Raw genomic sequence first — 21,304 nt, forward strand, 5'->3', positions numbered from 1 at the left:
TTTGCTGAGGAACCAGACTGAATTGCGGCGGGCGAGGGATGTTACTACATTGATTGGTCTTCAAATAACCATGATTTAATCTGAGCTGCTTGGTGCAAGTGAGTGAATATACAGGTAGAAAAAGGAAGGATCCATGGATCTGGAACAATGGGGCGTGTTGAGTGCACGGGCCACGCGTTTGCCTCTTTCTTGTGAACCTTGAGTGGAAGTGAATCAGTCTTTGGTTTACAACTTCATCAAAACATCATTCACATTACATTCGCCATCGCTTCTTTTTTTGCTATCTTGGTTTGCTTTGAAAGGGATATACCGTACACTTTAAAGAGAGTTTCACATCGGTTTTCTTTGCGGCACACACACTTCTTTTGATCAACGGGATCTTTTCTCAGCGGGTTGTTAATCACCAGTTACGATGAACGCCCCAGACAGGTAAGCCTTTTGGGTTTGATGAATTCACTTTTGTTTTGTTGCACAAACACACTACCTTTTGGGGGATGAGGATGAGGATGAGGATGAGGGTGGGGATGGGGATGAGGATGGGGAGGGGGATGGGGATGAGGATGGGGATGGGGATGAGGATGGGGATGGGGATGGGGATGGGGATGGGGAGGGGAGTAGTTCGGCGCGTTTGATTGGAAATGGGACATGATGGAGAATGGGTGGAAAACGGCGGCGGTGTTGATGTTAGGGGTGATGGGATGGTGTTTCGACTTGGACGTTCAACCTCAGGGGGACCCAACTTGGCCATTTCAGGGGGGCCATATCGACAACATGAGGAAGGAGCGATTTTGGAGAGGGCAGGACAGTTGCTCCTTCCCATTGTCAAGATTGGCAAGATGTCGGGGTGGATCAACGGACACTGCCACTGCGACACAAATCACAACAACACAACAATAAGGCAACAAATTTACAAATGCCCAATTATCACCATCGCAACATCCACCACCTCCATCTACATATCCCCTTCCATCCATCCATGCCACCAACCATCAAAAGATGTCCAACCCCGCCAGCTCCGACAACATACCCAACCGGTATGAACGTATCGATTTTCATCCAGGCCTTCACTTTCCTCGCCAATCTCACCATCATCCTGTCAACCCAAGTTTACTAATAGTTTTTTCTCTCTCTCACACACACAGATTCGAACTTTTCCTCTTGGGAGAAGGCGAGAAGAAGATCGCCGAGACGGTGGTGAACAGTATGTTTGCTCTTTTTGGTCTGCTGTTACCACTTTTTGCTTACAGAAAACAGGCATCCCCAATTGCTCCGACTTTCTCATGAAAAAGGAGGACCACACGATCGGGAACCTGCTCGCGGAGCATCTGAAGAAGGATCCGCAGGTCATGTTTGCTGCTTACAAAAGTATGTTTCCCTTCCTCAACGGGGGTATAAGGGCCAATACTGATGGCAATTAGTTGGACATCCTAACGTCCCCGAGGTGCTGCTTCGCATCCAGACCAACGGCGACATCAACCCCCGCGAGGCGCTCGTCAAGATCCTCAAACAGCTTGTTGCTGCGTATGGGCAGTTGGGCAGGGAGTTTCAGAAGGAGTTGGCGCTGAGGCAGTATGCGGATCAGGGGGAGGGGCCTGGGGGGATTTGAGTGGTTCAACAAGGTGCAGATGGGTTGGAATGAAAGGGGGGGAGAAATGGTGTTTCCTTTGGTTGGGAGAAGAAAGTCTTGGTGGAGGAGAGGGGGGGATGAAAGGAAAAAATATAATTTAGGGGAGGGGGTTTTCTCTCCATGCTTATTAGCATAAGTAGATGCAGCGGTAATCATTGCCAAGGCGTTGATGCTGGGTGTGGTTGAAGGTGGTATCAATGTTGGTGCGAACTTTTCCATCTCATGGTTCAACTATTCTGGCCCTTCTCTTCTTAAAAAGCCTTGTTCTGTCACCCGGTTATGGTTTGTGTGTTTGATTGTCATCATGGCGAACCACCCGCTCCGCCGGGCCCTTCTCCTCCTGGAATCAACTGTCATTTTTCTCTCATCAGCACCTGCCGGGATGGTAATCATATCAGGGGGACAAACCATGCAGATGTTGTTGCCGTTGAGGAGGATCTTCTTGAGTTGGGTGTTGTTGCCAGAGTAGTCGAATTCTGTCACGTCTTCGAGGACCATGTCTGTCTTTTATCAGAATCCGCTTCCTGTATGGAACGGGAAGGAGGATGGAAAGGTGGGTTTACGTACTGACGTAATCATCAAAGCCGACGAGGGTGCCGGAGAATTCTAAGTCTTGTTAGTTATGTGAGTTGGTAGGGTGTGGGAGGTGGTGGTAAGGGGGAGAGAGAGAGAGGTACCCTTGTCGCCTTTCATGATGACCCAGATGCGGGAGCCGACGCACTTGTCGATGAGTTCTGCCTCACAACAACCAACATTAGCAAGTGTTTTTGGGATTGGTGGGAGGAAAGGGGGGGAAGGTAACACCGAGGGGGAGGAGTTGGGAGGCCATTTCTTGTTTCTGTATCTTGGTCTCGTTTGATGTTTGCTGGTTCAATGTGAGTGGGTTGGACATGAGTTTGAGTCGAAGCAATAAGCAGTTGTGTGAGGTGGGCGAGCTTGAGCTGTAGTTGCTGTCTTGGCAACATCGTAATTACCGTATTTCGGTTACAGTATGCAAGTCCCGTGATATCGCGTAAAGCACTCACCCTCGTGCTTCGGTAGTTGCATATTGTTCGATCCATCCTTCTCCAAACTGAACAACCTACCCCAAATTCAACCCCAACCCGCCCAAACTTCGGCTCCCGGCGAGCATTTCTCCAATCGCTACCTTTTGGGAAGAACTGCCCCTCCTTTTTAACTCTTTACCTGTATGGATAGCGCGTTTGTCGTGCTGCAGTGTTGCCTAGATTGCGGACCATGGCACTGGCGCACATGACGCGACTTCTCTTATCATGTTTTCTTCGATCAAGTCCTCCTCGTCTAACGCTGTGAGACGTTTGGTTGGGAATAGGTTTTTGTAAGTCTTTTGATCGCTGGGTCAAGGATTTTGGGCCTGACTCAGGTTGCAGCTATACCACTGTGAGATGTGCTGCTGGAAGGGGCAGGATGGGTGGGAGAAACCAGCAAGTATGGGATTCTAGCAGGGGGGTTGTTTTTGCTGGGCAGAGCAGGGGGTTTACGACTTCTCTGATGAGACCAACTGAGGCTGGGGAGCGGACAACGGTGGAGAGCGAGACTTTTGAGAAGAGTGTTGAGGAGGGAGGGGAGGCTGCTGAGGAGAGGGTGGAGGTGAAGGTTGAAAAGGTCGAGACTGTCGGTGTTACGGGCGAGGAGGGACAGGAAAAGGCTGAAGATGGGGAGAAGAAGGTTGAAGGTGGGGAGAAGGAAGAAAAGCGCGAGGAAGAAGTCCTCACACCACCACACACACCCCTCGACTACAAGATCCCCGATGACATCTTCCTCGCAGCCAAGAAAGCCCCCGAGGGCTCACCTAAATCCTACTGGAGCTACCAAATGTACCGGGGGCCTCAAAATCTAAGGCCAAAGGTCCATTACTGCACCACCCAGACCGTCGCCGAGCGCGTCATCGAGAGATATTTCCTCAACGAGCCACTGCTAGGATTCGACCTTGAATGGATGGCAGACGCTCTGCCATGGCATGGGGCGAGAAAAAACGTCTCGCTTATACAAATCGCGTCACCAACCCGGATTGCCCTTTTACATGTGGCCCTCTATCCTAAAAGTAAACCCCTCGCCACGCCTCTTTTGAAGAAGATATTGGAGGATCCAAAAATCACCAAAGTCGGCGTTTGGGTCATGGGCGACGCCGGTAAAGTGCAAAGGTATCTCAAGATCACCCCGAGGGGACTGTTCGAACTGAGCCACTTGTACAAGCTGGTCAAATATTGCGAGAGCGGGGAGCACAGCCTCATCAACAAGAAGCTGGTCAGTCTTGGGAAGCAAGCCGAGGAGGTGTTAAAGCTGCCATTATACAAGGAGCTTGATGTTCGAACAAGCAACTGGTTACAGTCGCTGCGGCTCGATCAAATCATATGTAAGCCCCCCCCCCCCCCCGCCTCCTTTTGCTCTACTTTTCCAAAACTAACACCTCCCGGCAGACTCAGCATCAGACGCCTACGCCGGCGTCCAAATCTACTCCATGCTTAACCACCAACGCCTCCAACTCTCCCCCTGCCCTCCCCTCCCCCACCCCGCCGAACTCAAACTCCCTATTGAACTCCCCGATCACACCGTCCTACCCCCCTCGACAGAAACGGATGAAATAGAAATGACGCCCGCCGAAGCCGTATCCGATCCAAAACTCACCACCACCACCACCACCACCAAAAAGCCACGGGGATCCTCCACCTTCAAAAAGGAAAAGCACCCCCTCGTCCGCGAAGCCGACATGTGGCTAGCACAATACTTTGTCTCCCACCCCCAACCGGCAAACGCCACCAGCGCCACGGCCGTCATGCCCTCGCACCTGAGGGCGTATTACATCTGGCATCACAACCCAGAGCAGAGCATACAAGACATATGCGCCCTGCTCCGCGACCCGCCGCTGCAGGTGGCGACGGTGGAGAATTACATCTTCAAGGCTATCAAGCGGGCTGGTGTGCAGTATGACAAGGCGAGGGTGATCGAGATGCTGGAAGCGAAAAGGCAGGCTGCGGCACCGGGGGCGAAGTTTTTCGAGTCCGAGTTTCTAAGCAAGTTGAAGGAGGAGGAGGCGGCGGCGATGGAGGAGACGGTGATGGAGGAGACGGTGATGGAGGAGACGGTGATGGAGGAGACGAGGAGGGAGGATAGTGTTGTTGTGTAAAATGGGCTACACAATACAACAAAAGGTTGGCAGAGAAGGAAAAGCCTGTTTGGAAAAGAAAGTGTAAAACTGAGAAACAAGTCTATGATATGAATGGGGAAACAGAACGTTTCGCCTCGGGGGGCCCTAGAACATAGGCATAACATCACTATGGAGACACCATTGACCTCGATCACGATAATAACAAATCACATCAAACCAGATGCAAAAACAACCCACAATTCAAACTTGGTATACATTTCAAATAATCAACCACCTACTATGGGTATAACCTCCCTCTTACTATCTCTCTCTCTCCCCCCCCGCCCCATCACCTCCTTGCTCCCTCCCCCTACTCCCTAACCACATCCCTCCCCCGATTAACCTGCACCTTCTTATCCTCCCCCCCGCTCAAAATCCCCAACTCCCTATCCCACACAACCCCAAACACCTTCGCCCCCTCCCCAGCAACACTCTTCTTCTTCCCCTGCCTGCTCTCCCTCTCAAAAACATACACCGGCTCGCTCACATTACCCCCCACCCCCCCTTCGCTCTCCCCCCCACTAGCAGGCCTCACGCTCCTCAAGTCCCAAATCCTGCACGTCCCGTCGTGGCTCCCGCTCACAAGCGAGTATTCGTTTTCCGGATTGGCCGCCAAAGCGACAACCTTGTTCGTGTGCCCTCTCAGCGTCATCACGCTCGTCGTAGCAGCAGAGGCGCGGGGGTCGACGAGCGTGATGTGTCTTGCCGACGTGCCGACAGCAAGCAATGGTGCGCCGTTCGATCTTGGAATAGCGCACAACGACAGCAGAGAGTGAGAAAGGGTGAGGTTGGCAACGACAGAGCCAGTGGTCAAATCGAGCGTCTTGACCGTGTGGTCTTGCGAGACGGAGTAGCCTACTGTGTGGTCTCTTGGGTCAAAGACGGCAGCTGTGGCGGGGGCGTTGTGGATTTGCATGAGGAAGAGAGGGCCACGCTGGGGGGTGGTGACAGAAGAGGCAACCTTCCTCCGCTTGGAAGTGTGCGCGTTAGGGAGGAGGGAGGCGTCGGCCTCAGGGGAGGAGGACTTGGAGGCGGACCAGAGAGCGACGGAGCCGTCGGCGGATGCGGTGAGGATGCGCTTGGAGGGGCCGTGTACTTCGAGGGAGTCGACGCTGGCGCGATGGCCGTAGAGCTCGAGGGTGGGCTTGAGTTCTGCTTGGCCTGAGGCGCCCGGGTCGGTGTACTTCCACACACGGACTGATCTGTCCATGCCGGTCGAGGCGATCTGAGTGGAGGAGATGAACTTGGCGGCTTTGATGCTGGCGGAGTGACCGCCGTGGCTGGCCGAGGGGGCGGTAACGAGGACCTCACCCGAGGTATTCCATATTCTGAGGAGACCGTCGTAGCTGGCCGAGAGGATCCTTTCTTGGCCCCGGGAGAAGTTCTCGCCTGACCAGCGGCCGGCGGGGGAGGTGGCAGTGAGGGCATCAACAGATGAAACCCAATCGTCATGCTCGAACGAGGCTTCGAATACGGGGGGTATTAAGGAGCGGACGTATTGGAGTGTGAGGTTCGTTTCGAGGGACAGGCCCTCGGAGTTGAGGTAGTCTTCGAGGCTGGACCGGAGGAAGCTGCCATTGACGAGGAAGTCGAAGGGGATGGAGCCTGAATCGAGCATCAGATCCGAGTTGAGAATACGAGAGAGGCCATAGCGGCGGATATCGGCGGGAACGAGGAGTTGTCTCTTCTCTTCTGGGAGCTGGAGATCGGCTTCGTTGGTGGTGAAGGTCACCTTGACCTGGGCGCCGGGCGCATCGTTCATTGGCTCGTCCATTGTGGTTATCTGAGGGTGTGGATGGTTGAAGAGGGAATCAATTGGACCTGCTCTAGAGGTATTGGAGAAGGTCGGGTCAAAGCAGAGGGCTAATAATGAAAGATGTCGAGTTATGGTCCTCTGGTGCAAAAATCAAGCTACTGTTGCAGGGATCGCATTCAGTCTCGGGATTTTTTTTTTTTTTTTGTCCCTGCAGCTCGAGTTCAGCGATTTGGAACCCCACGGCAGGCTTATCTTATCGCAAGCCTTATTTAGCGGGGCACCTTTTTGGGCCAGAACTCAATTAATTACAGGCCATCAGGACGCGTCTACCGCGTCTGCGCGTCTTGCTAAGTTGGGCTTTGAATCTCCAGTGCAGGTTCTCGGCGACCCAGAAACACCAGACAGTAACCTGGAAGTGCATCAGGAACAGCCCATCATGGTGAAGCTCGAAGATATTGCCGGTCTCGGTCTGCTACAGGCACCACCAAAGTAGGAGCAAGTCTCTCATCAATTCCAATGAAAAACATCACTAACTGGTGCGCCCTAGAACCGACTCCAAAAACACCGACCTGGAGAGAGCCCCTTCCAACTACAAGTCACTCAATACATTTGCGCTGCCCAAAGCCCGACAATATCAACAACAGTTTGCCGATATATATTTCCTACGCCTGACCAAGATCAAACCTGCTGTGGAACAGATCGCTCATGAAGCATGGGATGATGCAGTGCTGGGAGGTGAAACTGCAAAGAAGGTCGAGCGGGTTCTCGATGTGCGCCAGGGAGAGCTGTGCTGGGTGGCAGGGACGGTCTACATGGACATGCCCCTGAAGCCAAGTATTCTCGAGGACGTGTCCAAAGACGCAAGCCGCCCTCTGTCTCTGTGGGATTCATGTTGACTTCAGGCTAACATGATACTCAGCGCTGGATTTCAGCCCCGACCTCTGTCGGCCACTACTACTCGGAAGATGGCAAGGACCAAGTCATGCTCGAAGACGACTCCGGTCGCATCAGACTCGTTGGCGAACCCCTCAAGAACTACTTCCTGGTGACTGGCTGCATCATCGCCGTCATGGGCACGGAGAATGCCAACGGTGAATTCGAAGTGATTGATCTCAAGTTTGCCGACCTTCCACCACAACCACCACGGTGGGCCCTGTCCGACAAGAAACCCAAATCTGAAGATGTCTCCATGGTTGATGTTGGTTCTCCCTCCAAAAAGATCGCCATCATATCAGGCCTTGAGTTCTCGGGATTTTCTACAGCCTACAGTGCCGAATTGAAAGTCCTGAGAGAATTCCTTGCTGCCCAAGCCCTCGACCCAGAGACACAATCCAACGAACAATCCAAGATCTCTCGCCTGATAATAGCAGGCAACTCCATCGCCGAAGCCAGTTCCTCAGACCCTCACTCCAACAACCCCAACACCAAAACACACGCCAAGAAATACGGCTACGACGCCTCCTCATACAATCCCGCCCCGTCGCAACTCCTCGACTCCTTCCTCAACGAGCTTCTCCCTAGCTTACCAATAACCCTGCTCCCTGGCGCCAACGACCCCGCCAACGTCTCTTATCCTCAACAACCAATCCACTCTGCCATGTTCCCCGAGTCCAGGTATTATGGTCCAGCACCTACCCATCCTGATCAGGCAGGGTGGCTAGACGCAACAACCAACCCATTCGAATCAGAAATTGAAGGCTGGCGCGTGCTGGGCACTTCTGGTCAGAACCTGGATGACATCTGCAAGTACATGGAGGACCCAGATCGCCTCGGCCTGATGGAGGCCATGTGCAGGTGGAGGTGTTCTGCCCCTACCGCCCCAGATACACTCTGGTCATATCCATTCCAGGATGACGAGCCATTCGTCATGAAGGAGTGCCCACACTTGTACTTTGTGGGTTCGCAGCCAAAATTTGGCAGCAAGGTCATTGAGGGCCGGGACGGGCAGATGGTCAGGTTGATTTTGGTGCCAAAGTTTAGTGAGACGAAAGAGGTGGTCTTGGTTGATACCGAGACGTTGGACGTAAGTTTGGTCAGACTTTCGGCCGCATCGTGAGACTAGAGGAAGATATTTTATATTAGCATTGTTAGCATAGCCGGAGGATGAGACTTGGGAATCTAAATATGGCAACCTCACCAGAATTTGAGGATGTTGATTCATCTTGTTCCTGGGGTCTAATCACGTCCCGTTCGTCCCAATCTCGTGACAAACACTCACGGGAAATACCAAGTTAAATCAAGGCAATTTTCATTGTTATTATCAATTCTTGCCATCCCCATCAACGTCGTGAGGTCTTGATATCCTCAAATCATGGTTGCCTAGCAATTGCCATGCCTTGACCATTCAGGGGGCCTGTTGAGCAACTGATAACCCACGAAGCAACCAAAGTGATGCATGAAGCTCCGTGAGCGAACGCCCTGTTTTCCCGAACCGGATGTCTCGTTTGATAAAATCAACGCCTCATGTCCCATTTTTATGCCTGATATTGTAGAAACAATGCGTCGAAACAAAACCTCAACACGTAGAGATGATAAGCCGAAGCCTAAAAATAATAAACTTATGCCCGTTAGCCCCCCTTCAGATCCGGAAACACTTCCACCCGCCCCCGACCTTGTCAATGCTGATGACCAAGCTCCTCAGCCTTCTGGAAAGGGGAATGTCCTTGATCTCAACCCAGTCCTCCTCCTCATCCTCCTCCTCTACCTCATCATCATCATCATCATCATCATCATCATCATCATCATCATCATCATCATCATCATCATCACTGTCGGTCTCTTCATCGCCGTCCGTGTTGTCATCACTGTCCTCCTCTTCATCACTCTCCTCGTCACTATACTCCTCCTCCTCCTTCTTCTCCTCCTCCTCCTTCTCCTCCTCCTCCTCCTTCTCCTCCTCCTCCTCCTTCTCCTCCTCCTCCTCCTCCCTAACCTTCTTCCTCAACTCAACAACATCCTTCCGGGTCGGATCCAAATCATCATACCCATCCACATCAAACTTTTTCTCCATCCTCTTCCTCTCCTCTTGTCTTAATCTCTCGGCCTCCTCCACCGTCTTCCACAACCCCCCCCTCATCCCCAACTTGACCACATATTCAGGCATCTCACAAGCCTCCTCAATCAACCTCCTCAGCCTCCCCAAATTCTCCTCCGCCCTCCTCCCCCTCTCCACCCTCGCCTGTTTGATGATCTCATCATTCTCCCACCCCTCCCCCACCACCCCCTCCCGTCTCAGCCTCTCCATCTCCCTCCCCACCCACCTAAGATCAATCCCCATCTCCAGTGCCCACCGCCTGGGCCTGACCGCATCCTCCTCCTCCCCTTCCTCTTCCTCACCCTCGGTCTTATCCTCCTCCTCCCCGTCAATCAAATGACTGTTCACATTAACCCCCACCCTCAAAAAATCCACCTCCACCCCCCTCAACGCCCTCATAACCGGCGCGTTCCGTCCAAACAAACTCACCACACTCAGATGCCTCCCTTCCCCCTCCCTTTCATACAAAGGACTAAGCTTCAAAACCAACTCCCTCAACCTCACCCCCCTCAGTTTCTCGAGCGCACGCCTCAAAAGATTAGCATACTCCCCCCCCGTCCGGTTCCGCTCCATCTCAATCTCCACCTGTCTCACCAAGCCCCCGTAACGGGACCAGTCAATCCTGTTTCTCTGCCCGTCTCTTCTGCTTCTTGCCGCTCCACCTGTGCGGGCAGCGCTTGGGTCGCGGAGGAGATAGCTGAAGGTGTTCTCCCCGTAGAGGATTTGTATGCCCTGGGCAAAGCTTTGTTTGTTGACTAGGAGGATTCCGATTTCGATTGAGAACTCCCGTTCAGGCTCCTTCCCCATCGCCAGTACGGCGCGTCGGGGGTTGGGAGGATTGCGAGTGCGGGTGCGGCGGGGGGGGGCGCGGATGACTTCTTGGAAGAGGTCTTTGACGGGGATGGGTTTGGGGGAGACGAGGAGGTGGCGGTAGATTTTGGTTAGGATTTCTAGGGGGAGGGTTTGGAGGTGCTTTGGTTTCTGCGGTTTGGGACTCGGGGAGGGAGAGGGTTCAACCACCGGAACAGGGGGACGAGGTTGGGGACGACGGGGATGGGAATATCGCTCCCCCAGCAGGGCATGAATCTCCCACCTCAAATCATCACCCGTATCTTCCTCTGGCTCGTTTCGACTCTGATACCGGGTGGTGGTGGTGCGCTGCCTTTTTGGGGCACGAGGGGGAGGGGGGGGGGAGGGGCTGGTGAGGTCGATGATTTCAGAGCCCCTGTTAACACCAACGCCGGGGGGGCGGGCAACGATGGTATCACCATCAGCACCATCAACAAGGTCGATTCGCCGTTTGACAGCCATGCCGCTTCTCCTGACAGACCGAATCGACCGACTGGACCGCCGACCACCACCACCACCGCCACCCTCTTCGTCATCGCTAATAACAATAACGGGCGGCGACGACGAGAACAACGACGAATGGTCATTCCTGGCCCCCATCTCCACAGTCCGCTGCTGCTCAAAGATCCATCTGGCAAACTCTATGCTCTGGAGATTCGGTGCAGCAGCGGAGTGACCAGGGGGGTTGTTTCTAAAGCTGCTGCTGCTGCTGGAGCCAACATTGCTGCCGCCCGTGATCCTAGCCCCAGCCCCGGAGGAGGAGGGGGGCATATTTCTCCCGCCCGGAGTGTTGTTGGTGCCTCCCTGCCTGTGGGAGGCGATAAATCGAAATGACATGTCGGCTTGTGCTTGGGGGCTGAACTTGCTGTGTTGTTGCTATGTCCTTCGGGGTGGGATCAATGTGTGTTGATATGAGAACCGCCAGATGTCATAGGACAAGCTGTGTGACCTCTCTTCTTGGTATCAATCCGATTAATATGATGCTGATAGCTTCGTGGTGAAGACCACTATGGTGTTTAGTCTGCCGGGAGAGATGGCAGTGGGCTGGTGCCAGGCTTGTCAAATAGACTGGGCCACTTCTTGACACTGAGCTGCCCAGAAAGATCAGTAAGACTGCTACCAAACACTTGCACACATCCTACATACCTCTTCGTTGATAACAATTATAATATCTTGTTAAGCCGTTGAGTATGTCCTGCCGCCAATATCAATTGCCCAGGATAACCCCTTGATGTCTCGCTAGTAGAAAAGCCTGCTGTGAAAAAAGACGGGAAAAAATGAATTGAGTCCAGAGAGAAAAAATCTCTGCTGAAGTGATATGTGAAGAAGATCAAGGGAGCGAGTGAAAACCCGTAGATTAAAATGCGGGCTATCAGCTTGCTCCGCGAGACCCGCACTGGGGTGAGTTTCGCCGTGTTGTGCAGACTTGAATCCTGACTGATGTGAATTCGTGTCGCCGAGCCCCTTTTAATCAGGTCAAAGACAATCTTCCAGGGGAAAAGGGGGTTTTTGCCTGCTGTTTTCTGGAAGGTGGCTGGTGGTGTGGAGCTGTGTACCCAGGTAAGGGGGTTATTGTGTAAAAGGGGTTGTTTGATCGGTGACACTCGACGTGTGTATTGGAAGACGATGATGATACGAGGTGCTGTTATGAATGCTGACAGTCAGGAATGGAGTGGTATGTCCTGACCAGAGCACAAGAAAGCACCTGGAGTGTGTATTGATGGTTAAAAGAAAAGGGAAGAGTGGTGATGGGAAGAGACCCAGGACCATAGAACATGGAAACAAATAGAGGTAGTGTGAGTGGGAAGGTGAGAAGGTTCGGCCGCAGACCACTCAGACCAAGGCAAGAGGCCTTCCCTTGGTGATGGGTGCTGTGGAAGAGTTGGTTTGTTGGGCCAAGGTTGAGATGAAAAGGATGGATAGGTCACAGTCAACGAAAGTAAGAAAAGAACAGTTCGCCAGCTCAGGGTCAAAGCTAGTAGATAAAGATAAAGCATGTGCCTGCCATCTTGACCTTGAAAGGTGTTCCTGGATCAAGGAGCCACATATGATAGCTGTGCTGTGAAAAAGCTTGGTTGGCAGGCGGAAAATAGCTTCGATGGTGATTGCTTGTAAAGGGGGGGGGGGAGGGGGGTGGACAAAAAAGGGGTGATGAAGGGAAGCTTGGGCTGTATGAGTGTCAAATGTAGGCCAGGGCTGGACCAGGAATGGAGTAGGAGCCACCACGTCCTCTGCAGAATCGGGTTGAGTTGAGGTGTGCTGGACTCTGGGCGACGTTGAATCCAGAAATCCATCCCAACTTTGTAGCTCAGGAAAGGAGCCTCAAACTTGCCTTCAAATTGCTCTTGCCAGATATGGCTCTGGGGAAGGAGCGAGCCAAGTCAGCCAGCCACTGATAGCAAAGGCCGTATCAAATCTTGTTTTGACCACAAAGAAACGGAGATATGATCTGAAGTGCGGAGGTTTCCCGAGCCCCGCCAGAGCTCACCATGTGCTCACTCCAGGCGGCCCGCTTGAGCGCCTTTGCTCCGGGCCAGTTCGGCGGCGGCATTCTCCATGACGGCCACCGTTTTTCGTGTTTGATCTCTGCATACACAGAACAGAAGAAGGAGATGGATCTCTGAAAGTCGATGGATTAGGTATCCAGGCATTTCGGCAGGGCTATCTTTGTCGACATGTCGACATGTTTTGACTCTTTTTGTCACGAAGCAAACTACATGTGTCCATTTCCCGACTCTCATTCTTCAGCATCCATCAACACCAGTAGCACACAGGCTCGGAGCTTCTCTTTAACGCGGGCAATCACAATTCTCGCAGTCTGCCACTAGAAAACTGACATATGTCTTTCCATCCACTCAGGGGCTCAGGGGTAAACACCACCTTACTAGCAAACCCCGTTGCCAGGGCAAACCTCCCAACTACCCACACCATAACCCCCCAACCCACCTCGATATCGACCAGAACAACAGCCCTATCGATATCACCTCTTCACCCTCAACCACCTCAACCACCAACACGAACCCAAACCTCCAACCCCCTCTTGGCATCCGTATCCAACCCCTGCCCCCCAAACTCCCGCCAAGACCCCTACACAGCATCTTTACGCGTCACCCTCCCACGCGTGAACCACTCCCCCGGCACCTCAACACCAAACTGCTCAAAAATCTCACGATGAATCCACCCATCATGGCTTTTTTGCGTGACATTTGTACAAGAAGAAGCCTTTCCAGGCAACCATATTTCGACTCCTGCCAAGAGATATAGCTTTAGATACGATGGGGAATAAAAAAGTTGCCATGGAGCAGGGGTCTTGTGCTTTGGGGGTTGGCACAAAAGCAAAATGAGCAGGTGTATGCACGCGACTTTTGCATCTTGGTCGCTGGACACATAAGATAACGTAGGAGCGGCTTTTCCATCGACAGCACGTTGTTCCCGGTTGTCTGGCCATTTCTCAGGCCCGACTCTGTGCCCACCGACAACTAGTCGCGATGCTCCTCTCCCGCCGAATCATCACCCTCACAGCCGTCCTCGGCTTCATCATCGTTGTCTCGTTCTTTACAGTCAAATACGACGGCCATGTCGCCCTGGAAGCAGCGGCAAGGTCGCTGACGGGGCAGGAAAAGAAACCTGCGTTTTCAACGATACAGAACGTGGTCTACAACCGGACAAGAGTGCAAGAGGAGGCCAAGTTTGCCTATGTGCAGTACACCACCGATCTGGATTACCTCTGCAATGCCGTAAGTTTTTCTTTTTCTTTTTTTTTCTTTTTCTTTTCTTTTTCCTTTTCTTTTCTTTTTCCTTTTCTTTTTTTCTCTCTTTTTTTCTCTCTTTTTTTTTTCTCTTTTTTTCTCTCGTTTTTTCTCTCTTTTTTTTTCCCCTGTCCTCAGGAACATAGGGAAAGTGGGTGTGCTGACTGAAAGGAAAAGATGATCAACTTCTCCCGACTAAAAGAATTCAACACAAAACACCAGCTCGCACTGATCTACCCCGACACATGGAACTCCGAGGGCAAATCAGCCGTCTCCGCGAGGCGATTCCGCATCATGAACAAGATCAGAACCGAATACCCGCACATCAACCTGCACCCCTCCCCCGTGCTGCAGCTCCCAAACGGTGATGCCACCTGGGGAGCTTCCATCACAAAGTTCCACGCCTTCTCCCTGGTCGGCTACACTCGCGTATTGGCATTTGACTCAGACACGCTAGTGCTGAACAACATGGACCACTACTTCGAGGCGCCGAGGGCGGTTCTTGCCGTGCCGAGGGCGTATTGGTTGGGGGATCTGAGGAATACTTCTTTCCCCATCAACGAGCAGATTCTGGGATCGCATGTCATGTTGTTGGAGCCGAACACCAGGCGCCATGACAGGATCGTCAAGGAAGCCATGGACTCGGGGGAGTTTGACATGGAGGTGGTGAACAGGCTGTTTAAGGGCTCGGCGATGATCCTGCCGCACCGGGGACTGGCGTTGCTGACGGGGGAGTTCAGATCAAAGGACCATTCGAGGTACCTGGTCGGTGAAGGGGAGGATGGGGAGGATGGGGAGCAGTGGGATGCGGTTGCGGAGGTCAAAAGAAGCTTTCTGGTCCATTTTAGCGACTGGCCGTTGCCAAAGCCCTGGATGTTCCATACTGATCGGCAGTGGAGGGATGCGCTGCCGAGCTGTGAGAGGGCGGAGAAGGAGGAGGAGAGGAGGAGAAAAAGAAGGGGAAGGGGGGAGGCCGACTGCCCGGACAAGCTGGTCTGGAGGGGGTTCTATGAGGAGTATGACCGGGAGAGGAGGGCAAAGTGCGGGTTCATTGATGAGTGAGGGGGATGAGAATGTTGAACAGCTGGATCGAACACCTGGACTTGGCGTGTGTCAGCAAAACTGGTGTTTGGTCATGGTGACATTGTGGCCAACCAGACACCAAAATTCGCAATCGTGTCGTTGTCGAGGCTCATGCTGAGGCCACGGTAGTATCTCATGCAAGGGCAGTTTGCAGCTTGCTGACGTGACAAGACAAGACCAACGGCATAGGGCGCGGACTGTACATGCTGTGCAGGAAGAGTACATGCCGATTGCAACATTTCTGTTCCCAAACCAACAAATCCAACACCTGCCACAACGGCCACCGATGACAGGTTGGAGATTGGAGATTGGAGACAGGGGAAGGAAGAAAAGTTGGAGAAGGTGGACCAAAAAAAAGGGAGTTTGGACTCTTGGAGAAACAAACCCCGGTAATAAGCGGACTGGTCCACTCTTCCCGTGTTTGACACCGCCCGACAAAACAACGGTTGACGGCAGCGGTCCTAAAAATTGATCACGCCCTGCCGACTAGGGGACCTTCCCGAAAACGGCGGAGGGTCTGTGAGCATCCTGTGTAGCAGCCAACCTGTCACGGGATGTCACCCCTCTGGAATCCATCAGGTAATAGCGGGAAAAGCTGGAAAAAGCTTCTAGATCACAAGATCACGCTTCTAGCCTGGGTGAAACAAGCGGTTGGCTAATTGTGTCGTTTTCGCAATGCCGAAACATGCACGGAATCGACGAGAGAAAAACGGTGAGATGTGTACAGAGTAATGTACAGGGCACCTTGATGGCGATTGAAGGCTTTGAGAAACTTATAAAAGGACCAATGGCCCGGGAGCGGACTCGGGAGAGGAAGGGAACAAAGATTCATGATCACAGCCGACTCGCTGTCTTGACTCAGGATATCTGAAGTTTTGACCTGGTTGAAAGCTTACCTCCTTATCACACCTTCTTATCATATCAATCTTATCAGTTGCCCGCCTACTTATACCTACGTTACTCAATCAAGATGGATTTCCCACGCCCCCTTTCCATTCATGCTCCCTTCCCCTATCCGACAAACACCACCAAGACCACTCCCATCGTCACCATGGCCTCCATTCCCACACCTGCGCCCTCTCCTCCCCCATCCACCAAGGGGACAGCCACCACCACCACCACCACCAACACCACCACCACCAACACCACCACCACCACAGCCCAAGACACCCTCCAGCCATGGATCGAAACCCCCCTCATCTACTCGGCCCAAATGTCCCGCAACGCCGGGTGCAATATCTACCTCAAGCTAGAGAACGTCCAACCCTCTGGGTCGTTCAAGTCCCGGTATGTTTCCCCCTTCCCTTATCCCCCCCTTGCCTTGTTCATATCGCTAACCCTCCTCCCCAGCGGAATTGGCAACATGATGCTCGAAGCCTCCCAGTCCACCCCCCCAACAACAAAAACCCACTTCCTCTGCTCCTCCGGCGGCAACGCCGGCCTGGCCTGCGCAACCACCTCCCTCTCCCTCCCCAACAGCACCGCCACCATCGTCGTCCCGCTCTCCACCTCCCCCTTCATGGTCCAAAAGCTCAAAGACGCCGGCGCCCAAGTCGTACAGAAAGGTCAGTCCTGGATCGAAGCCGACACTTTTCTCCGCGAGGAACTTCTCGCCAACGACACCCCCGGTGTGGAGAATGTTTACGTCCCCCCGTTTGATCACCCTGCCATCTGGCGTGGGGCTTCTACCTTGATTGATGAGGTGGTTAGGCAAATGCCAGAAGGACAAAAAATGGATGCGGTGGTTTGTAATGTTGGAGGGGGCGGGTTGGCGAACGGTGTCTGCGAGGGCGTTTACAAGCATGGGTTGGAGGAAGGGGTCAAGGTTGTGGCGCTTGAGACCGAGGGGGCGGATTCGTTGTTTCAGAGCACGCTCAAGGGGGAGTTGGTCACGCTGGAGGGGATTACGAGTTTGGCCACGAGCTTGGGCGCTAGGACGGTCAGTGAAAGGACGTGGGAGTGGTATCGGCAGATGAAGGGGGGGTTTGTCTCGGGGGTCGTGACGGATAAGGAGGCTGCGGAGGCGTGTGTTAGGTTTTTGGATGAGGGACGGGTGATGGTGGAGTTGAGCTGTGGGGCGACGCTGGCGGGGGTGTATAAGGATCAGGGGAGGTGGTTGAGGGAGCAGGTTGGGAAGGGGGTGTCGGATGAAGAGTGGAAGGGGAAGAACGTGGTTGTTGTTGTTTGTGGGGGGAGTAACGTGAGTTGGGAGATTTTGGAGGGGTATAAGAAGACTTTTGGGTTTTGATTTGACACAAAATGACGGTAGTAATGGGTTTGGGATGGGAAAAAAATGACTGGGTTTTCTTCTTGGGTCTGTTTTACGAGAGCAAAATAATATAGCCGTTGAATCGAGAGTATCATGGCTTGTTTCTTTTGAGATATGAAGTGTGTGGAACTGGCGGTGCCTCACGCAGCCACTCGCTCACAAATTCGTTGATCCCCACAAAAAACTGTTTCTGCCGCTCACTCACTTGATCACCTTCTCACACAAGCCCTCACAACACACCATCACCTGTCACTTTCCAACCGCCAAAATGAAGCTAAATGAACACATAGGCAAGCTTTCCCCCCGCCCTCTCATTTTCTCACTGCTAACACCCACTGCCCAAAGCAATCTCCACCCCCACCCTCCTCCTCGTCCCCTACGAATCCCACCACGTCCCAACCTACCACCAATGGATGCAAGACCCGGTATATTTACTCCCCCCAGATACATCCCCCTACATCTCCCATTCTTTATTAACCCCCTCCCCCGCCCCGCCCCTGCCCTTTAGGAAATCCAACTCGCCACCGCCAGCGAACCTTTATCCCTAGAAGAAGAATACTCCAACCAACTCTCCTGGCGAACATCAACCGACAAACTCACCTTCATCATCTGCTCCCCCTTGGTCCCCTCCCCCTCCCATCCCAACACGATCCCTAATGACGCCGACACTCCCCCCAAAATGCTCGGCGACGTCAACCTGTTTTTATACCCCTCCGAAGAAGAGTACACCTCCTCACCCGCACCAGCAATACCGAAAGAGGTGGTAGGGGAGGTGGACATCATGATCGCGGACGCGAAAAATAGGGGGAAGGGGTTGGGGGAACGGGTGGTGAGGGCTTTTGTTGATTGGATTTGGGAACATAGGGGGGAGGTGATGAGGGAGTATGTTAGTGACAAGGTTGAGGAGGGACAGGAAGGGGTGGAGGTGCCGAGGTTGGGGATGCTGATGGTTAAGATTGGGGAGGGGAATGAGAGCAGTATAAAGCTGTTTAGGGATAAGCTTGGGTGGGTGCAGGAGGGGGGGAGGGATTATTTTGGGGAGGTGAAGTTTGTGCTGAGGGATATCAAGGGGTGGGTCGAGGGGGGAGGGCAGGGGGGAAGGGTGGTGAGATATCAGAAGGGGGGGGACGGGGAGGCTTGAGAGGGGTGGTGAGAGAGAGGGTCATGGGGTTGGGGAGAAAGTTTATGCTGGCAGCTGACTTGGTTTATACTTTTTGGCAACTGGCATTTTTTTTTTGGCGATATTGAAGCATGGAGTTTTCCCAGATTTTGATAGCCTGTAACATTTGAGATGGAACACTCAAGGACATCACACGCTTGTATGCTTAGATGTTGTCTGAAGACGTCAAAGTGAAACACACACAGCGCTCATCAGAAACTCTTTTCTTATGCAACAATAACTACCGTAGCAATGGTTTGTGTGTCAAAAGCTTGTTATTTTCAAGAGTTTCCTTCGAGCATAAAAGCTCCAACATCCCATGGTATCTTTTATCATACAAATATCATACATCCTCTCTCGCTCATGACTGCTCACCACTAGCCTCCGGTTTCCACCACTCGTCGACCTCTTTCCCTCTCTGTGCCTTCCTCTGCCGCTTCTTTGCTTCCTTTCTCTCCTTCTTGACAGTCCTTAGCTTCTCCTCGGCTGCTTGTAGGCCTTGGTATAACGCAGGGAATAGACTGTCTTCCCTTCCCTTGCCGGGGTTGGCTATTGGCACTCCGTAGCTAGTGTCTGAGAAGAGCTCGGTGTTTTTGAATGTCCTGTTTTCGGGCAACACCCCGAGCATGTCGAGGAGTTGGTCTGCTTTGGTAGGGAGGAAGGGCTGTAGGAGAATACCGCAAACCCGCAGGCTCTCTGCTGCGAGGCAGACCATTTCGTCGGCGAGATCATGATCTTCTTGGGTGGTGCTCTTTTTTAACCTCCAGGGTTCTATTTCTGAGAGAAGGGCGTTGGCCTAGGGTTATCATGGTTAGAACGGGCTCTCAGAAAGGGAAAAGAAAAAGACATACCTGAGTTGTGACCTCCATGATGGCCCGCAGAGCAGAGACAGGATCCAGATTCTCCATGTGCTTGTCCACAATCGCCGGGAGCGTCGCCAAGTTGTCCTCCGGGAACTCTATCCTACCCCTCGGCGATCTCGAAATAATCTCCTTCAGATCCCAAAGCTTCGACCTCGTTATCCTCGAGACCAAATTCCCCACCCCTCCCTGCAAATACTTCTTGTGCTTCACCAGCAAGTTATCATTGTTATAATCCGCATCATTCCCAATCCCCCCCTCGAACATGAGGTAAAACCTCAACACATCCGCCCCGTGCACATTCATAACATACATCGGATTGACCACATTCCCCAAACTCTTACTCATCTTCGTCCTGTTCATCGTCCAGTGCGCGTGCGTGAGCACCTTCTTCGGCATCGGCAAATCCAACGCCAACAACAACGCCGGCCAATACACACAGTGAAACCTAACAATATCTTTCCCAATGACATGTACATCCGCCGGCCACCCACCCACCTCCCTCCTTCCTGGCTGCCAGTTCGGGAACCCCGCCGCAGTGATGTAATTAATCAAAGCATCCACCCAGACGTATATCGTCTGGCTCGCATCCCCCGGCACCCTCACCCCCCAGCTCAACCTACTCGCTGGTCTCGAAATCGACAAATCCGTCAAATGATTCCTAACCCAATCCACCACATCCCCCATCCTCTTCGCAGGCACCACCCACTCCGGATTCTCCCGATAAAACCCCAGCAACCTCTCCCGTAAAGCCGTCATCCTGAAGTGGTAATTCCTCTCCTCCACCCACTCAACCTTACTCCCGCTCTCGACACTGGCCATGAAAACCTCCCCCGTGAAAGCATCCATCTTCTTCTCGATCTGACTTTCTGGATAAAACGCCTCGTCACTAACGGAATACCATCCCTCGTGTTTACTCTCGTATATCAACCCCTTTTCTTGCAGCAAAAACCAGAAATGTTCCACCGCTTGGATGTGGTCGGTGTCGGTGGTGCGGATGAAGCGGTTGTACGATATCTGGGCTGTAGAGGCCAGCTCTTTGAACTGTTCGGCGGTTTCGTCGCAGAATTGCTTGGGGTGCATGTCTTTGTTGGAGGCCGCTTGCTGGATTTTCATGCCGTGTTCGTCTGTTCCTGTGAGGAGGATCGCGGGACGGGAGTGGAGGACGGATTGGTAGCGTTTAAGGACGTCGGCGAGGGTCATGGAGTACATGTGGCCGATGTGGGGGGCGGCGTTGACGTAGAAGATGGGGGTGGTAACATAGTAGGGTTTGGTGGGCAAGTCGGTGGTAGAGGAGAGTCGGGGGAGGGAGGTGGTGAATCTTCGAGGAGAGGAGGAGGAGGAGGAGAGGCAGGAGGTACATGTCCAGGTCTGGCGGCGGGTGGTGAGTGACCATTTTGAGGTCGGTAGGCGCCGAAGGGAGGCGGCTTTTAGGAACTCCATGGTGGTGACTTGACCAATTGGTCCATTCCCCTGCGTTGTGGGATCGGTCGGGAGGGTGGGAGTCGGGGGCAGCTGTCGTCGTCGTCGTCAAGGTGAGCTTGGGGTTGCGATTGGGGAAATATTTCGATAAGAGCTCGCGATAAGAGGTACCGAGACGGAAGTAAGCGGGGAGGGGGTTAGGGTTGGACATGAATGGTGTAATTTGCTGAGAGCTTCACTTTTTGCGACCCCGCACTAATGCGGGGTTAAGCACAAACTTTTTGACTGCTCGAGCAGTCCAGCTTTTCAAGTCCAGAACTGTCTTTCATG

The 21,304-nt window shown here is 53.0% G+C and overlaps 10 protein-coding genes across 10 annotated transcripts; 6 read left to right on the forward strand and 4 right to left on the reverse strand.

Moving 5' to 3' along the window:
• Nucleotides 1–412: 412 nt before the first annotated feature.
• RPB11 (DNA-directed RNA polymerase II core subunit) lies at nucleotides 413–1,606 on the forward strand (the record flags this gene model as incomplete). The annotated part of the gene is made up of 4 exons (XM_062876312.1): nucleotides 413–429; nucleotides 1,143–1,201; nucleotides 1,255–1,365; nucleotides 1,419–1,606. 4 exons carry the CDS (start codon nucleotides 413–415, stop codon nucleotides 1,604–1,606), a joined length of 375 nt encoding a protein of 124 aa, XP_062734899.1.
• Nucleotides 1,607–1,705: 99 nt separating this feature from the next.
• On the reverse strand, nucleotides 1,706–2,689 carry LSM5 (RNA-binding protein lsm5). Its single transcript, XM_062876313.1, has 6 exons — nucleotides 2,653–2,689; nucleotides 2,432–2,577; nucleotides 2,305–2,361; nucleotides 2,195–2,233; nucleotides 2,036–2,127; nucleotides 1,706–1,977 (listed from the first exon to the last, which is right to left on the reverse strand). Exons 2-6 carry the CDS (start codon nucleotides 2,517–2,519, stop codon nucleotides 1,930–1,932), a joined length of 324 nt encoding a protein of 107 aa, XP_062734900.1. The 5' UTR covers nucleotides 2,520–2,577; nucleotides 2,653–2,689; the 3' UTR covers nucleotides 1,706–1,929.
• A 209-nt stretch (nucleotides 2,690–2,898) lies between these two features.
• On the forward strand, nucleotides 2,899–4,772 carry QC761_205830 (uncharacterized protein; the record flags this gene model as incomplete). The annotated part of the gene is made up of 3 exons (XM_062876314.1): nucleotides 2,899–2,963; nucleotides 3,016–4,001; nucleotides 4,066–4,772. The coding sequence occupies 3 exons, from the start codon at nucleotides 2,899–2,901 to the stop codon at nucleotides 4,770–4,772; spliced, it is 1,758 nt and encodes a 585-aa protein (XP_062734901.1).
• Nucleotides 4,773–5,103: 331 nt separating this feature from the next.
• On the reverse strand, nucleotides 5,104–6,567 carry YTM1_2 (ribosome biogenesis protein ytm1; the record flags this gene model as incomplete). Its single annotated transcript, XM_062876315.1, has 1 exon — nucleotides 5,104–6,567. The coding sequence occupies one exon, from the start codon at nucleotides 6,565–6,567 to the stop codon at nucleotides 5,104–5,106; it is 1,464 nt and encodes a 487-aa protein (XP_062734902.1).
• A 418-nt stretch (nucleotides 6,568–6,985) lies between these two features.
• Nucleotides 6,986–8,605, forward strand: cdc1 (DNA polymerase delta small subunit Cdc1; the record flags this gene model as incomplete). The annotated part of the gene is made up of 3 exons (XM_062876316.1): nucleotides 6,986–7,038; nucleotides 7,097–7,409; nucleotides 7,469–8,605. 3 exons carry the CDS (start codon nucleotides 6,986–6,988, stop codon nucleotides 8,603–8,605), a joined length of 1,503 nt encoding a protein of 500 aa, XP_062734903.1.
• A 522-nt stretch (nucleotides 8,606–9,127) lies between these two features.
• Nucleotides 9,128–11,269, reverse strand: QC761_205860 (uncharacterized protein; the record flags this gene model as incomplete). The annotated part of the gene is made up of 1 exon (XM_062876317.1): nucleotides 9,128–11,269. One exon carries the CDS (start codon nucleotides 11,267–11,269, stop codon nucleotides 9,128–9,130), a length of 2,142 nt encoding a protein of 713 aa, XP_062734904.1.
• A 3,089-nt stretch (nucleotides 11,270–14,358) lies between these two features.
• On the forward strand, nucleotides 14,359–15,243 carry GNT1 (N-acetylglucosaminyltransferase; the record flags this gene model as incomplete). Its single annotated transcript, XM_062876318.1, has 1 exon — nucleotides 14,359–15,243. The coding sequence occupies one exon, from the start codon at nucleotides 14,359–14,361 to the stop codon at nucleotides 15,241–15,243; it is 885 nt and encodes a 294-aa protein (XP_062734905.1).
• Nucleotides 15,244–16,234: 991 nt separating this feature from the next.
• On the forward strand, nucleotides 16,235–17,512 carry CHA1 (catabolic L-serine/threonine dehydratase; the record flags this gene model as incomplete). Its single annotated transcript, XM_062876319.1, has 3 exons — nucleotides 16,235–16,365; nucleotides 16,387–16,551; nucleotides 16,615–17,512. 3 exons carry the CDS (start codon nucleotides 16,235–16,237, stop codon nucleotides 17,510–17,512), a joined length of 1,194 nt encoding a protein of 397 aa, XP_062734906.1.
• A 289-nt stretch (nucleotides 17,513–17,801) lies between these two features.
• Nucleotides 17,802–18,781, forward strand: QC761_205890 (uncharacterized protein; the record flags this gene model as incomplete). Its single annotated transcript, XM_062876320.1, has 4 exons — nucleotides 17,802–17,823; nucleotides 17,879–17,958; nucleotides 18,042–18,576; nucleotides 18,651–18,781. 4 exons carry the CDS (start codon nucleotides 17,802–17,804, stop codon nucleotides 18,779–18,781), a joined length of 768 nt encoding a protein of 255 aa, XP_062734907.1.
• A 152-nt stretch (nucleotides 18,782–18,933) lies between these two features.
• On the reverse strand, nucleotides 18,934–21,109 carry MSM1 (methionyl-tRNA synthetase). The gene is made up of 2 exons (XM_062876321.1): nucleotides 19,544–21,109; nucleotides 18,934–19,488 (listed from the first exon to the last, which is right to left on the reverse strand). Exons 1-2 carry the CDS (start codon nucleotides 20,993–20,995, stop codon nucleotides 19,054–19,056), a joined length of 1,887 nt encoding a protein of 628 aa, XP_062734908.1. The 5' UTR covers nucleotides 20,996–21,109; the 3' UTR covers nucleotides 18,934–19,053.
• Between the last annotated feature and the right edge of the window lie 195 nt (nucleotides 21,110–21,304).

This window comes from Podospora bellae-mahoneyi, chromosome 2 (genome assembly GCF_035222275.1).
Source record: "Podospora bellae-mahoneyi strain CBS 112042 chromosome 2, whole genome shotgun sequence".
Classification (NCBI taxonomy): Eukaryota; Fungi; Ascomycota; class Sordariomycetes; order Sordariales; family Podosporaceae; genus Podospora; species Podospora bellae-mahoneyi.